This window comes from Myiozetetes cayanensis, unplaced genomic scaffold (genome assembly GCF_022539395.1).
Source record: "Myiozetetes cayanensis isolate MyiCay16 unplaced genomic scaffold, myiCay2020 scf1, whole genome shotgun sequence".
Classification (NCBI taxonomy): Eukaryota; Metazoa; Chordata; class Aves; order Passeriformes; family Tyrannidae; genus Myiozetetes; species Myiozetetes cayanensis.
Window position 1 is genome coordinate 122,146,180 of NW_026086604.1, and position 15,656 is coordinate 122,161,835.

The 15,656-nt window shown below is 40.1% G+C and overlaps 1 protein-coding gene across 1 annotated transcript in view; it reads left to right on the forward strand.

The window, feature by feature from the left end:
• The first annotated feature begins 1,256 nt into the window (after positions 1 to 1,256).
• MEOX2 (mesenchyme homeobox 2) overlaps positions 1,257 to 15,656 on the forward strand; it is a 53,101-nt gene continuing 38,701 nt past the window's right edge. The window contains exon 1 of the mRNA XM_050332813.1: positions 1,257 to 2,078. Within this exon, the coding sequence (XP_050188770.1) occupies positions 1,568 to 2,078 (511 nt within the window). The 5' untranslated portion in view covers positions 1,257 to 1,567. The remainder of the gene's footprint in view (positions 2,079 to 15,656) is intronic.

Sequence of the window (15,656 nt, forward strand, 5' to 3'; positions counted from 1 at the left end):
CAATTGCTGATTTTTTTCCACTAGCAATTGAAACTCATTTTATCTTTCGCACATGGACCCAAGAATTTAGACTGAAATTGCAGAAACGCAATGGTTTTCCTTTTCTTCCTCTTAATTTTTTTTTTTTAATGTTGATTTGAGGGGAGGAGGAGGAAGGTACATCGAGGGGTGAGAACAAAACCTTTCCACAGTGGGCACGTCTTTGGTCAGTGAATAATCAATGTTCTATCCTGATTTAAACCAGTTATGAGCCGCGTTCATGGATACAGTTCATTCTGCTACACGCACGACAAAAAAAAAAAAAAAAGAAAAAAAAGGACAACAAAGACAAAAAAAAAGACAGGCCCGGGCTGTCCAGGTTGTCTTTCCTGATCTACTACAGACTGCAACGAAGCAAATGAAGATACAGGAAATAAAAATTACGTGACTTCTAGTTTTGAAAGGGCAGGGGGCAAGAAGGGAAACTTCTTTTTCTGCAACTAGATTTACAGGCACGGTGGGCGCCGGTGGGTTCGTTGCAGAACCAGCCCCCGATGGTGGGGAATAGTGTGAAGTGCGTGCGGGCAGCCGGGGCAGCGCCGCGCTCACCCCAGGTGCGGGGCCGTGGGCACGGGCGAAGCGGGGGGGGGATGCCCCGGACCCACACCGGGACCCTGGGCGCGAGGAACCGCGGCGTTCGGTCCCGGCCTCCGGCCCGCTCAGCGCCTCACGCTGCTCTCGCACCTGGGCGCTCAGGTGAGGCGCTGCCGACCGCCCTCGAGCCCCCGGGGAAACAAGTCCGTGGTGGTCCCCGCACGCCCGCCCCGGAGTCACCCCCGCGTTTCGCCTCACGTCTTTATTGCGCTCCCACGCCCGCTGCCCCCGAGGGGCGGCAGCGCCCCGAGCAGTCCGGTCAGACCCGACGGGGCGGTGATGGCCCTGCGGGGGCCGCACGACTGGGGGGCACGGTCGCCCCCCGCCCGGGGCGGGGTGCGCGGGCGGCCCCGCCGGCTCCGGGGCAACCCCGGCGGGCACCGCGGCGGGAGGCGCTCCCCGGCCCGCCCGGGGGCAGGGAGAGGCGGGCGGGCTGCGCCCCCGCGGAGCCGCCCCCCCGCACGGCCACGGGCGCCCGGGGCGCGGGCGCGCAGCGCTGCCGCCCGCTGACGGAGCGACTCGGCGCGGGGACGGCGCTGGCGTTTTGGAGGGAGTTTGCATGTGGTCAGTGCTGTGCTGCTGAGCCAGCCCCCAGCTCACATTACACACTACTGTATTTATAACCTCTCGAAGCTGTTTCCCCCTTCAAGCAGTTCTCTGGGACCACCTTCTATTGGCTTCAACCTCTCCCACTTCTTGACATCTGAGCAGCTCTGAGAACGGCTCATCTAGGTCCGAGTGTTTATGCAGCGGAGACTGGCCACTAGGGCTAAAGACCTGGATTATCTGAGCTCAGCTGCCTGCTGCAGAGTCTGTCGGTGCCGTTTTGGAAAAAAAATCCCAGCCCCGATCTGTTTACAGTGAAAGTTGACAAAGGGTGGTGAAGTTGGATCTTTCCTAAACTCTCCTGCCTGGAACCTGAGACTTGCATGCCATGGATCACACACTTTTTGGCTGCCTGCGCAGCCCCCATGCCACTGCGCAGAGCTTGCACCCTTTCTCCCAGTCTTCTCTTGCCCTGCATGGAAGATCTGACCACATGTCCTACCCTGATCTGTCTTCTTCTTCTTCCTCTTGCATAATAGCGGGATACCCCAATGAGGAGGGCATGTTTGCCAGCCAGCATCATAGGGGGCACCACCACCATCACCATCACCACCACCATCACCACCAGCAACAGCAGCACCAGGCTTTGCAGACGAACTGGCACATTCCTCAGATGTCGTCTCCTCCCGCCGCGGCCAGGCACAGCCTCTGCCTTCAGCCGGACTCAGGAGGACCCCCGGAGCTGGGCAGCAGCCCCCCCGTCCTGTGTTCGAACTCTTCCAGCCTGGGCACCAACACCCCCACGGGGGCAGCGTGTGCGCCAGGGGACTATGGCAGGCAGGCTCTGTCCCCGGTGGAAACAGAGAAGAGGTCCGGCAAAAGGAAAAGCGACAGCTCAGGTAAAGACTCGCGCGTTCCCCAGCGGGGCGGGATCCCCGGGCTGCGGGTGCCGGGGGTAGGACGTGGATGGGTCCCTCGTACCCGCCGCCGCTCGGCTCGGTTCGGCCCGGCCCGGCTTGGCTTGGCTCGGCTCGGCCCGGCTCGGGCCAGCTTGGCTCGGCCGTCCGGCCCAGCGACGGCCGCCGCCGTGGTCTCGCCGCCGGCTGACACCGGGCTGCCGGGTCTCTCCTTCCCTCCAGCGCACTCTCGGAATCTCCATCACTACCGCAAGCTTTACTGGGGCTACGAGGGGGGGAAATAAAAAGAAAAAATCCAGCACGTGATAGAGTATGAAATCAAGGTGGTGGTGGGGGAGAGTTCCCTACAGCCAAGGAGAGAAACGTTTGTAGTTTTCGTGTGGATTCAAGCATCTGGTCCCGCTGCCCCCTCCCCCCGACCGATACGACACCTCTGCTTCAAAATTCAGAATCCAGCGCGCTCATTCCCCTCCGCCCCTTCGCCACGGAGCTAACTGCGGCTCCGAGGCGATTGCACAACGCTTGGAAGCGCTGCCTTGGAAGCAGGGATCTGGGAGAGGAGCTAATGCCTTGCTACGCTGTAGGATTTGTGTGATCCTGAATCAAATCCTCAGCTTGTAAGGGGCAAAATTTGGAGTCTGTAAAGCAAACGAGTGATTGGGAGCTTAGGAAAACTGCTTTATTTCATTTAATTTCAGTTTGCTGGTGGAGGGGGTGGAGGGAAGAAAGGAGCCATCTGATTTTAAAATCACTGTAATTCTTACTTAAAGGTGAACATAAAAACATGTAGATCCAGTCTACATCCATCGCCAGTACAGGGCGATGATTTGCCGTCATAGAACATGCAAGAAAACTTGACATTATCTCTGCTTTCTAAAGCAGCAAAGCCTGTCAATGTCCTGCTCTGACAAAAGCCACTCGGCGAAGGCAGTGCGACTGATGGGACTTCCGTTAGGGCACACATAAACTGGGGGTCACTAGAAGTATACTGAGACAGGCAGGAGACACTTGAAAATGAGAGGGCTCAACAGACTGAAAATTCGAGAGCTGGCGTAGCAAATTGTTTGTTATCGCGGAAGAGAAAGTGAAAGGCTTTTCCAAATATTTATGAAGTTCACAACTGAAACCGTCACCTCTTTCATTCAAAAAGTTGTAAGCTTGGTGAAGTGGTAAGCAACAGAAACCATTTTTAAAAATGACCCTCAAGAATACCATAATTTCCTTAATTGTCCATTACGTTAAAAAGTTTTGCAGTTTAGAGCGTGTTTAACCGAATTTCATCTTATGTAGCTGGTATACACACAGAAAACTCTTCCCTAGATTAAAAGCTGTATATAGTTAAAACAGTGTTGGTAAAATCTATTGTTTTGTCTTCTTTACATTCAATGAGATAAAATGAATTATGTGATTTTGTGATGTGTATCAGTAGTCCCTGTTACTACTGGGAAAATAACTGGATGCCTGCCGGTGGAAGGATTTATTGTATTTGTCAGTCTATTTAAAGCTAAAGGAAAAAGGGAAATCAGTCCCTTTCACTGTTAGGGAAGTATCTGAATCACTTTCTGTTTATTTCATTTTGCAATACAAGCCAAAAAAACACCAGTGGGGAATGTCCTAAACCTTACCCTGAAGTGACTGGAACCTTCCACTGGATTAGTGGACAAGGGTTCGAGTTTTAGCCATGGTTACATTTATCTTGTGCTGTACTCAGATTCTCACTTTCTAAGACTTTCTGAAGATCAAGGCAGGTAAATATTTCCTTTTCCCTTCCACTAAGAAAAAAATATTATGGCCATTCACACAACTGTGTATCTCTCAAACTGGAAATAGTTGTCTTTTGACAACAGCTGGGTAGCTGCTGTATCTTTGTTTTTTCTTCAGGAAAAGCCCGAGTTTTAGACTGAACATTTAAGCCCACCCCTTTATGAATGTTGAACTCTGGTCCTGGATATTTAGTGCCCTTCTAATGTATGGCAGCAAGAGCTGTTTTTAAGTCACTGTGTTTCTATATTTGTGGTCCATAATTGCCCCTCAGTTGATTAAAAATCATCTCCTTTATTTGTCATTAATCTGTTTTTTTAAATAAATTACTGTGCTTTAAAGAATTTCGTCTATGCCTTCATCATACTTGGAACTACTTCAATAGACATTTGTAAAAAATCCTAATAGTAAATAACTGAGAGGTAACTAAAGAGAGAGACTGTTTAAGTTTCAGTGCCAGCATTCTGAGACAATTATTAATGTTCTTGATTATTTACACATATATTTCCTCTTCTGAAGCATTTCACTTAAAGCCACAGAATGTTCAGTGTTTTCTTGAGCACTGAATCTGTTCCGCATTTCAGGGCTGAATTAACCTTAGGCTACCCCTTTCTTGCACTACTCTGCTTTTGTTTCTCTATGTTTTAAGATCAGAAACATTGAATCATAAAGCTGAGTTTGCAGATAGTTTAAATAAAGTAAAACGTGATCTTTCCTTCTTTAATTTATCTTTTAAATAAGTAACTGCTGCTCAGCCATGTAGCTACTCTGAAAATTCACCAGCGGGGATATCCCATTTTACTTACTTGTTATGATGGTGGGAGTATAATTTTTTTAATTACAAACAAAAATCCAGAGGGCAAGCAAAATTTCAAATGATGGACTGTGTGTTTTCTCCTGGACTTCACATATTGGAGGAGAATGGGACGATACAGAAATATTTTCCTTTATGCTCTGTTGTACTTTTTTTGGGGAGTGAGAAAGTGAGGTGAAATGTACTTTTGTGATAGTTTATAAACTGACTTACAGTTTTCTTTAGCCATAACCCAGGTTTTAAGCAGTTTGGGAAGTTCCCTTTGAAGATATTGAATAGGCTGCCACAGAACAGGGTGAAATTTTCAACTGTTCTCATAAAGGACTGGGAAATACTGCCTACTTAGTCATCGACCCCTGCATGCTACAGCTGTCAGTGTATCCAGGTTTTGTAGTTGCTCTCCCATTATCTGCAGAACATTCCTTTCAACCTGCGTAGGCCCAGAAGTGGGTCAGTAAACTAGACCAGTTTACTGACCAGAAGTGGGCCAGTAAACTCTGCAAGTTGAGGAGTGATATACACAAATCTTTGTATGTTAACATTTTGCAGTGAATAATGGCATCTGCATCCTCGTCTTTGTAACTTAGCTCTGCGTATGTCAAGGGTGTAGGAGTAAAAAGATGATACTAAATTTGAGGATAGGTTACAAATAAAATAACTTATTTTAAAGTGCACTAATGATCAGAATTATCTGTGTGCTAATGAGGTGCGGATGAAAACCATGCTGAGTGTACACAAAACATATTCCTGGAGTGCTTTGTTGCCTTGTGGTACAAGTTGTTCTATATGGAATATTTTGGATTTTTTTAATGTCTTCCCTTCTCATTACTTGCCTGTGACTTTTGGGGCCATTTTATTTCTGTTTGTTATAGAGTAGGTTTTGATTCTCAGATGATGCTGAACACATTGAATGCAAAGTTACTACTGTGATTTTCTAAGTTGCGTTCCTGGGGTCCAAGGTTTCTTAAAACTTCAGTCAGGAGAAAAGCATATTAATGCCTATACAGGAAGTGTAATCTAGGTTTACTGAAAAATACGAAAAGAGAGTGAATCTGGTAGCCTTAAAGAAGCCTAAAATGCTACGATGAAAAAGTATCTGTGCTATGCTAAAAGACCAGGGGGAGGTTGAGTACTGTCGAAGGAGTTCTTAAGCATATAAATATATACAGATAAATATATACTATAAGTAAATTTCATTCCAATTAAAGTTTATTGTATTTAAACACATGCCCCCAGTGAGAAAGGTATGGGAATCCTTTTTATAAAAAAAAAAACCACAACCAACTTTGACATGGAAAAATGTTTTTATTTGGCACAGATTTCCAAGGAAAGGCTAGCAGACTGTATTTACAATAATATAATCTAGAAACACTTCTAGAAAAGCATTTCAGGAGTCCACTGTTTCAGTAGTTCAATCCTGTGTTTCAATAGCTGTTCTGCTGGGTTTTGTTCATTGACAAATCACATGAAAAGAAAATAATATTCTTTTTTTTCCTAGAGTTTTAACATTTTATAACCTACCTATTCCCAGCATGCAAGCAGTAAAAAGTTATATCTCCTAGGAATTTATTTTAAACACATCTAAATATCATAAATCATACGTTTTTGTTTGAAATGGTCTCCAAAAAGCAGGTCATTTTGATAAATGATTATAAATACTGTGAAATCCTGAGTTTTGAGGACTTCTGATTGGTTTCTGAAACACGTCAGTAAGAAAAATGAGCTGCACACTTGTAGTCAAAAAGCACTGTGTAACTGATTCATCAATATGTCTGTGCTTTTCAGCATGGCTAAAAACGGAAGTGAGAAAAAATACATAATAAAACTTAGTTTTCTGGAAAGAGTTAATTTGTCTAGTATCCAGTATAAAAGCATCAATTATCCATAAATAAATAAAAAACCCCAAACAAACCAACAAAAAAGGACTTCTATAGATTTCATAAATGAAACAATTTCAAAACCTGATGAATAATAATCACATGTTTAGGAGAAAACTTTCAAGACTGATGTGCTTACTAGTAAGCTACTTGATGAATTGCAAGAAGTTCACTTTCGTTCTTGGGAAATATAATTGGGAATTTTTCTAAGACTAAAATTTCAAAAGACTATTGATACAATCTCAGAATTCTTTGCCTCTAGTCAAAGAAGCAAAAAAAAAAAAAAGTATAACTTCTAATTATGCATTTCTGTCTGTTTGTATATATGATTCAGTAGGATTTATACTTTCCCCCTTCCTCTTCTCCCCGCCAATCCGCCCTTTTAGAAACATCGGGGGCCCAATCCAGACATTCACTGGAGCACAAATGTTTTTGTGAGAGAGTCCATTGACTCTAATGCAAGTACTGAAGTGCTCAAGGTTTTTAAAGCCATTGGAGCTTAATTCTGCTATTCTGTTTAAAATTTTTGACACAGAAATATAACTCCATGTTACTCTTTTTTTATTTGTAATAAGCACTATCAAGGATCCTTTTGACTCTTCAAAGCAAAGTCACCGAAGGGTCTGGATGAGTGGGACTAGATATGGAGATATGGACACATGGGGATGAAAGATTCAAACATTCAGGCAATATCTGGATAAAATTTCCTTAAAAAAATTTTAAAAAGCATAGTTGTAGTTACCTTTTAGCATTTTTAAACTTCAATTACATGGTAGAGAAAGACAAATGCTTTAAAATTCTTGCAGATGTTTATTGATGAAATATTAGGATTGCCTGATTGTTTGAAAAATACCAATTGAGTGTTATGTATATACATTGAATTTTAATTACATTGGTTTTAACAACCTAGGATAAAATTTGTCCTAACATATTTAGTGTGACACTTCTCTAGTATTTTGTAAAGTAAGTAATAGGATTCTGATTTTTTGTCGTTGTTAGACTTGTTGCCATTTTTAGACATGCTAATTATTTAATAGATGCTTTTCAATTGAGCCTGTTAATCTTCATATAGCTTACCATTTGGAAATACTCCTTCTTCAGTGATGTGATAACTTGATATGCTGTATTTCTGAATTCCTCAAGAGAAGGATTGAGCTCTCTGTCTTGAAATTCAAGGGAAGGTGACATTATCTTTGCTTCTGTCTGTAATACCCTAATATTGCTCACTGGATTATTGCTTTCAGCAAAGACACTATTACTTGGCAGTATGAATGGTTGCTGTAGCAAAATGTATTCTACCAAACAATTTTGATAGTCTCCAGAAAGGAAGGGAAATAAATCTGGTTTCATCTGCTAGACTGAGCAAAGTTTAAATCCATCAGTAAAATGTAGTAATGGTGGGGTTGGGTCCCATCCTTAGTTTTACTATGTTACCCTGTCTCCTTGTTCTAATATACTTAAGAATGCAACTTGAAAGGATGCGAAAGGAAAGTCATATTTTTTAAATATAAATACTTGCATATGTCGCTAATATGATTTCTAAGTGAAATAGTGTGGTGTTAGAGAATTTTGATAAACAGTGCTTGAGGCTACTTCATTACATCTGCGCACAGCTGGGCACTGAACCCAGCCTTATGATTTGTCTCGAGCCTGCGCCCTGTCCTTTTATGACTGTTTCCCCAACCTATACAATGGCCATACCAGTTCTTTCCTTCCGTTTGCAAAGCGCTGTAAGTTCTATTAAATGAAAAGCTTTGTGTGCCTACATGCCGCTTTTGTTTTTTGGGTTTTTTTTTTAGTAGGCTTTAAAGACTTGCAGATCTGCATCACCATTTTCTCAAGCCCTGCTAGTGGCAGAGTAGGAGCGAGACAGTGCACAACCACCACGTAGAAAGGGCCTTCCTCCCGCTACTCAGCAGGGCGGTCGCATCACCTTTATCAGCATGAGCTTGTGTGGCCACTGAGGTGTGCACAGCAAGAAGTCTCTTGACTTCTGCGCTGAGTGTCTGGGCAGCTGCTTTTCTGTTGTATTTAATGAAAGTCTGAATTCAAAAATAAACCTGATGTAATTGTGCTGGATGCACGCAGCCTAGTCTTGTATTTTAAGTATTTGAATCACTAAAAAAAAAAAACCCAACTATTGAAATAAATGATTTATAAACAAACATGCTACAGGAAATTTTACCAGGAAGATAGTGATGACAAAACTCATACTGATTTTCGGTAGGACCAGATTTTAAGTTGTGAGTTCTTATTATAAGCCTAGTGTAGCTTGGGAGAAGGAGGTAGACCAGTTAGCCACACTAGTGCTTATGCTTTTTTGTGATATGCTGTCTTGAATTCTTCCACTGGAAAATATGGCAAAAGAACGATTGTTTAAAAAACACTGCTGCCATCAGTCTTAGTTTTCTAGTGTGTGTTGTCCTTGTTATTTATTAACACATATTGCAAAATCTAAGTACTTTGATAAGTTTACCTAAACTATATCCATTTAAAATAATATTTTTAGTAGACAATAATCTAAATTACAGTGTTGTTATTCATTTTAGTCTGAAAATTTTATAGATATATCTGTAATATCACTAGTGCAGAGTTGCATCACTGTATCCTAGAGTTCAATGAATCATGCAAAGTGGGAAAAACCCCCATTAATATAATGGGATATAGTAGTAGACAGTTCACTGTAATATATGAAAATTTTCTTCTTAAGTCTTCTATTAAACATTATAAATAGACTACTTAGGTTGTCAAAGTTCTACTTGTTAACATCAGTGATATTAAAGATATAATGTTCACTGTAGATTAGGGAGGATGTCCTTTATTTTGAGATCTTAGGCCTATAGAAGACAGTAACACACCTCCTATTCACGTGAGCTTGTTTTGTACATGGAAGTGTGAATTTTTAGAAACAGTTTGGGGGAGAGTTACTTGACTGAGAGTTGTGCATATTAGTAAACAGGCATGTAATCATATGTTAAAGGTGAAATCTGGAATAATATTTGGAAATTTGCTATTCAATATTTTATTGTTCAATGATGAATATAATCACTGAATGCTGAGCAGTCTGAAGTCCCTGGAGCTTCTTGCTCAGTGTAAGAAAGCAGTCTGAACTTTGTATTGAAAATTACCTGTGCTGAATAAACCCTGCAGTGGTAAGAAAAGGGGCCTTTAAAACACATGAACAGAAGAAAACATCCATGAAAAGTTAATGGTTATGTGAAAGAAAAGTTATCTTGTACTTGAACCTATGTGTTCTTCTATACTTCTTTAATAAATGAAAAGAAATAATTGACCGAACAACAGAAGAAACAATCTCAAAGGGATGAGTCAAATCTTTTATTTATGATGGAAGAGCATAGTTTTACTAAACCAATAAAACACAGTGGATTATGAAACCCTGACTGGAAACCAAGTGATTCCTTTTCTTTTCTTTTTTCTTTTCTCTTTTCCCTTTTTTCTCTTTTTTCTCTTTTTTCTCTTTTTTCTCTCTTTTCTTTTCTTTTCTTTTCTTTTCTTTTCTTTCTTTTCTTTTCTTTTTTCTTTTCTTTTCTTTTCTTTTCTTTTCTTTTCTTTTCTTTTCTTTTTTTCTTTTCTTTTCTTTTCTTTTCTTTTCTTTTCTTTTCTTTTCTTTTCTTTTCTTTTCTTTTCTTTTCTTTTCTTTTCTTCTTTTTCTTTTTTCTTTTCTTTCTTTTCTTTTCTTTCTTTCTTTTTCTTCCTTCCTTCCTTCCTTTCCTTCTTTCTTTCTCTCTTTCTCTCTCTCTCTCTTTACCTCTTGTTCTCGCTCTTTCTCTCTCTGTCTCTTCCTCTCTTTCTTCTTCCATTCCTTTCTTTTGCTGCTTCTTGGACTAAAGAAAAATTGGTTGATTGAACATTATTTTATAGCAAATAGGATATGAAAAACTAAAACTGAAACAGATTACTTCAAGCTTTTAAAAGTCCTTCTGCATTCCCTCAGATCTCTAAAAGCTATTATTTTTAGCAAGTAAGTCTGAACAAATGCTGCTTTATATAAACTACGTTAGATGCACTTCAGTATCCTCTGTCACTATTGTGAGTTGTAATTCTTAGACTATGATCCTATGATGATTGTAGTATGCTTTTAATTTTGTATGTTGGGAGATGAATGAAATCTTGGGAAGCTGAAGTGAAAACTAACTATTGAGTGAAGCCAGGACTTCACAGCTGAAGTAGTCATAGTACTTTGATACAAACACCCCTGAAGTTAGGTGTATGTTTACACATTCTGGTGAACTGAGGGCATTAGTCACTTAAATTTACCAAGCAGAAAAAAAATGTTTCCCACTTTGGTCCTTCTAAAAATAGATACAAAAAAAATCTGTTGGACATATGTGGTCTTACAATGTAGCCGTGAAGAGAGTTGAATGAACTGTGGGGTTTTCTACCTGCCAAGCAAAAAATGGCATATTCTAGAAGCACGCAATGTATCCTGGGTGTGTATAGGGGCTTCTTTGGAAGGGGTGTTTTGACGTGGTGAGTGAGGCTCCTCAGGCACATGGATCTTGGTAGTTTTGCAAACCTTTTATTTTTTTCCATCTAGTGGAGAATACCAGAATGCCGTAGACTTCATAGAATATGTGGACAAGCAAAAACTACTTATTAAAATGTGCTTTTTACTGTAAAAAGAACGGTAGGAACTGTGACTAGGTGTCTAAAAAGTTTGTGAAGTATCAGTTGGTTTAGTGAAGAAGATGTGTTGATAAACTATAGGATGGCGTATTTTGTGAGGCTTTGGTACACTGAGCTTCTAAAAACAGTGTGAATGAAAGCCTGGGCAGCTACAGCAATTTTGACCACTTGAAGATGTCATGTAAAACTATGCTTAGAATGCCAAATACTATTTTCTATATCTTCTATCAGAAGAAAACAGCAGTCTAATGGGGGCTGAGACATGTACACCCCTTTCAAATTGACATTTTATGAACTAGACATTAAAACCTAGTAAAAGTCTTCAAGTCATACTTGCCTAACACAGACCTTAGGAAGAACTATGAACATTGCAATTCCTTTGCAGTTTGGAATTACCGGTTTGATTGACTCAGAACTGACACAGTAATATTAAGTTCTTTTTTTTTTTTTTTTTTCTGTTTCTATATTCTTCTTTTGGGAGGACCACAATGACCTCAAGCTGCAGCTGTGTGTTAAGTCTATGTGATCCTGAGGACATTAGAACAATACACACTAATGGTCTCACTCCTGGCTCCCTCTCTCTCCCTCCCTGCCTCTTTGTTTTTTTAAAAAAGTCCATTTCTGAAGGAGTGCATGCCTGCATATCATTTCAATTTCCATTTATCCTTGCATAATGAGCACTTCCTTCATTTCAAAACAAAAAGACCACCCTCTACCTTAATCAGAGTTCCACTAAATGTAACCTACAGCAACTTAAGAACTGCAGGGATCTGCTAAATACAACAGTGGTATAAGATAATGTTAATCTGTTAGGCAGTGCAAGATGAAACAGTTATGGGTCAGATAAAAATAGAAGTCTTCACTAGCAGTTGTTCACGAGGTATCTTTAATCTGCAGCTTCATCTCTTCTTATATTACCATTTTAATTTACGTGATTTGTTCGTAATTATTGTGTCAATAAAAAGAGTGACAATTCTTTCTGTATTATTTGTTTTTTGTGAAATAATATGTTGTTACTGAAAGTAGTAAATACAACAACTTAAATTATAAATTAAAAAAAAATGTGAACACACAGAGGAGAAAAACCTGGAGACAAGGGTGCAATTAATTTTGATTGGTTTACATTATGAAGAAATATTCTGCCAAACATTCCTGTAGTTTGGCTTAGCTTTGCATTTTAATTTGTTTACACCTCTCATTCTGACCCCTTTGCTTTTTACACTTCGATGCTACAAACTTTATAAGCCAAACATCTTTATTACTTTAGGATGAGGGTATATACAGAAATATAACAGTATTCAAACCGTATAAAGCTATCTTTATTTCACTGGTTCCAAACTGAAATGTAGACATGCAGAGAAGGCGCCAATTGAATTTGCAGTCTGCTGGCACAAGAAGTATCAGAGATTTAATATTTTTGTATTTGCAAACATATCAGCAGAGCTTTGCCAGACATGACACCCAAGCAAACAATATTTTTGGATAGAGATTGTGTGTTCCCAGTACAGTGGCTAAATGTGTCCAGACATTTTTAAGTATATTTGGTGAAACATAATTACAGAATGACCCAGTCCTTCAAAGTTCTTGGGGAAGCCATTTCCTTTCCTCCTGCAAAAGTTACTCAGTGCTTTACCAGTCTGTGTAATGATACTCTAATTCTGTCAAAGCTTAGGTTACTGTGTATAATTCTTTTGGAATTAACAGTATAATGTTGAAAAAGTTAAGTACAAGCATGCCAGTTACTACTTTGTCATTGATTCCTTCAGTTTGATGACGTGTGGCTAAGAAATGTTGGTAGTTCCACAACATATGGGTAGATCCCACGAAAATATAATTTATGGAGGCTCTGGCTTGCTTTTTTGTTTTTCAAGCATGTTTCCACAACTAATTGATAGTCTTAATTCACACACACACAAACTAAAAGCTGCATCCACATTTACCTCGAAACACATGGTTGGCTTGCTTATGTAGATAAGTGGAAAGCTTGATGTCTCCATATAGTGGAGATTGGCTACATATTATTACTGGTCTATTAACTAAAAAAACTTTGTGTCAGTGGTGTCTTGCTACAAAAGACAGAGGTGAAATCTACAGTGAGCAGGAAATGCAAGAAGTACTGGTCCTATCTGAAGTGTTCATATGAACCTATATGGAGTCTTTATAGTTCAGAAGTTATTTGGATGGGAGTATGTGTTCCCTAAATATCTCTGGAAGAGTATTTCTGAAAGTTTTGGAATTGAAAAAAGTCCAGAGAATGTGTGTATTCTGTTGCACAATAAGCACAAAAAGAAGGTCTCACCAATCAGCCTTTGCACCTTCCCTGCCATGTGATTTGATGGCTCAAATATCTCTGCTCTCCCTGACGTTTAACTTTATGCAGCTAAGGTCGGTTTCTTTGTGAAAGCAGACAGCATTTCCTTTCCTTCCAGGCCAAGAATGCACAGATGTAGGGAAAAAATGCTCACAAAAGAGGCCTGGGGTGAGCACAAAGCATCTTTTACAGGCGCAAAACAACTTTGTCCTTGGTTTCCCCAGTACAAGTCTGTGGGCTGCTGCGTGCACTGAAGAGGCTGAGAGCTATGGTTTACAAGATCTTATTTTGCCATGAGACTTCACAACTTTCTTTTTTGTTTTCTCTCTCCACAGCATGTTTTCAGACATGTTTTTGCAAATGACTTTTACACCACTTAGCAGAACTCGAATCCTGTTTTCCTTCTCTGACCCTCTCTTGGCTTGTATTTTAATCCTTCCAAAACCAAAGCTGATGAAATGATCCTACCTTTCAGTCATATGCTTTAGAAATTCCCTTCCTAGAATCCTTCTTTTGGTTCCAGCTTATCATCTTAGAATTAAACTTACTTCCCTGCAAGGTGTTGCCCAACACCTCAGCCAGTGTTTTGGATCCTGTTTCTTATCTACTTCAATATTTTCTCTGTGTTGTCTTAAGTGTGTTCTTCCTTTTTCCATTCCTACTCTTTGTCTTTGGTATGTCTCATGTGCATGCAAGAAACACCTAAAAGCAATATTCTGTCATTACCCATTGTCATCAGACACTCATCTCCTCTACTGTGAGCTTATTTTTGGCAACTGTAGGTCTGTCACGTCTCTTCTATGCACTTGCGGTGTGTAAAAAAAGTGTGCAAGACTGGGAATGAACAGGGAGGGTGATGGGGTGGAAAGGAATAAAATAAAAGGTGTCTCATGTGGTCTCTCTTCTCTTGAGATTTCAACTCCTTTAAGGTGTGCAACGCAGAGCAGATTCTGTAAACAGCTATAGAGAAATCAAGCATGTTTACTATCTCATAACAGTGATGTACCCACTACTGAGATGAGTTGTGTGTAAAAAGGAACTATTTGAAACTAAGCCAAATGTGGAGGGGGGAAAAAAAAATCTAACTTTCTTAAAATGCGCTCTTTTAACTGCAAGATTTTAGGTAATAATTACTTGTGCCAGAAGGAATGTGCTTCAAAGCAAGTAAAGTCTCATTTTGAAGGGGCCTGTAAACTCTTTAAATAGCATTGGCAATTTGTTCTTTCACTCTAGTTTTCTGTAAGAGGAATTTTCAAAACAGTAAAATATTTTTATGTGATTCCATTTCATTTATATAATAGACATGAACATGCATTTAGGGATGTGGGATATGCATGAGTATCAAATCTAAAATAAAAGCAGATAGGGATCTGGGTAGTTCATATGATTTGACTGGACTGGCACTTGGTTATACTGGGCTATTTTATTTCTAAATGTGTTTTAAAAACAGTTTGGGAAGGATGGGGAACTTTAGACAGAAAGAAAAGACACGGGAGTCTTGCTGATACTTTTTGAATGCTTGGGTTTGGCAATTTTGCAGTTATTTTCAATGCATGGAGTTTATCAGCAAATAGAGTGCATGATAAAATTACAGAATATATAAAATCTGAACTTTGAAGACATAAATTCACATGAGGATCAGATGACAAGATTGGCTGCTTAACATGTAGTTTCCAATGGGCTTTTTTCCATATCACAAAAATCATCATACAGTTTGGCACAACCTTCAGGCTCAGTAAAGAGAGGTTTATTCCAGGACTGAAATAGTCAAAAGCAGTAGATGACAGAATTGAAGTGCATTTGCAGAGCTGGACAGACACAGTTTTACTGCTTTTGCCTCAGTTTTACTTTCCCCTTGCTAGGAATAAATCTCTTTGAGTTTTGGTAAGAGTCCTATCAACTTTATGGAGGAGGAAGGGAGGAGATGCTCACTAAGGAAAACCTAGAAGTGTGTTGTGTCAGTAACTCACATTTCTGCAGCACACATTAGAATCTATTAGAATCTAATAGACACTATTTGAGAAGGTTTAAAACAATGGTAAACAGGATACTTTTCTGATGAAAATTTAGAAAGAAATAAGAAAGTTGTAGACTTCTGAAAGTGATGGAGTCCTGCTCCCTTCCCCCACCTCCCCTCAGCAAGCTGATGT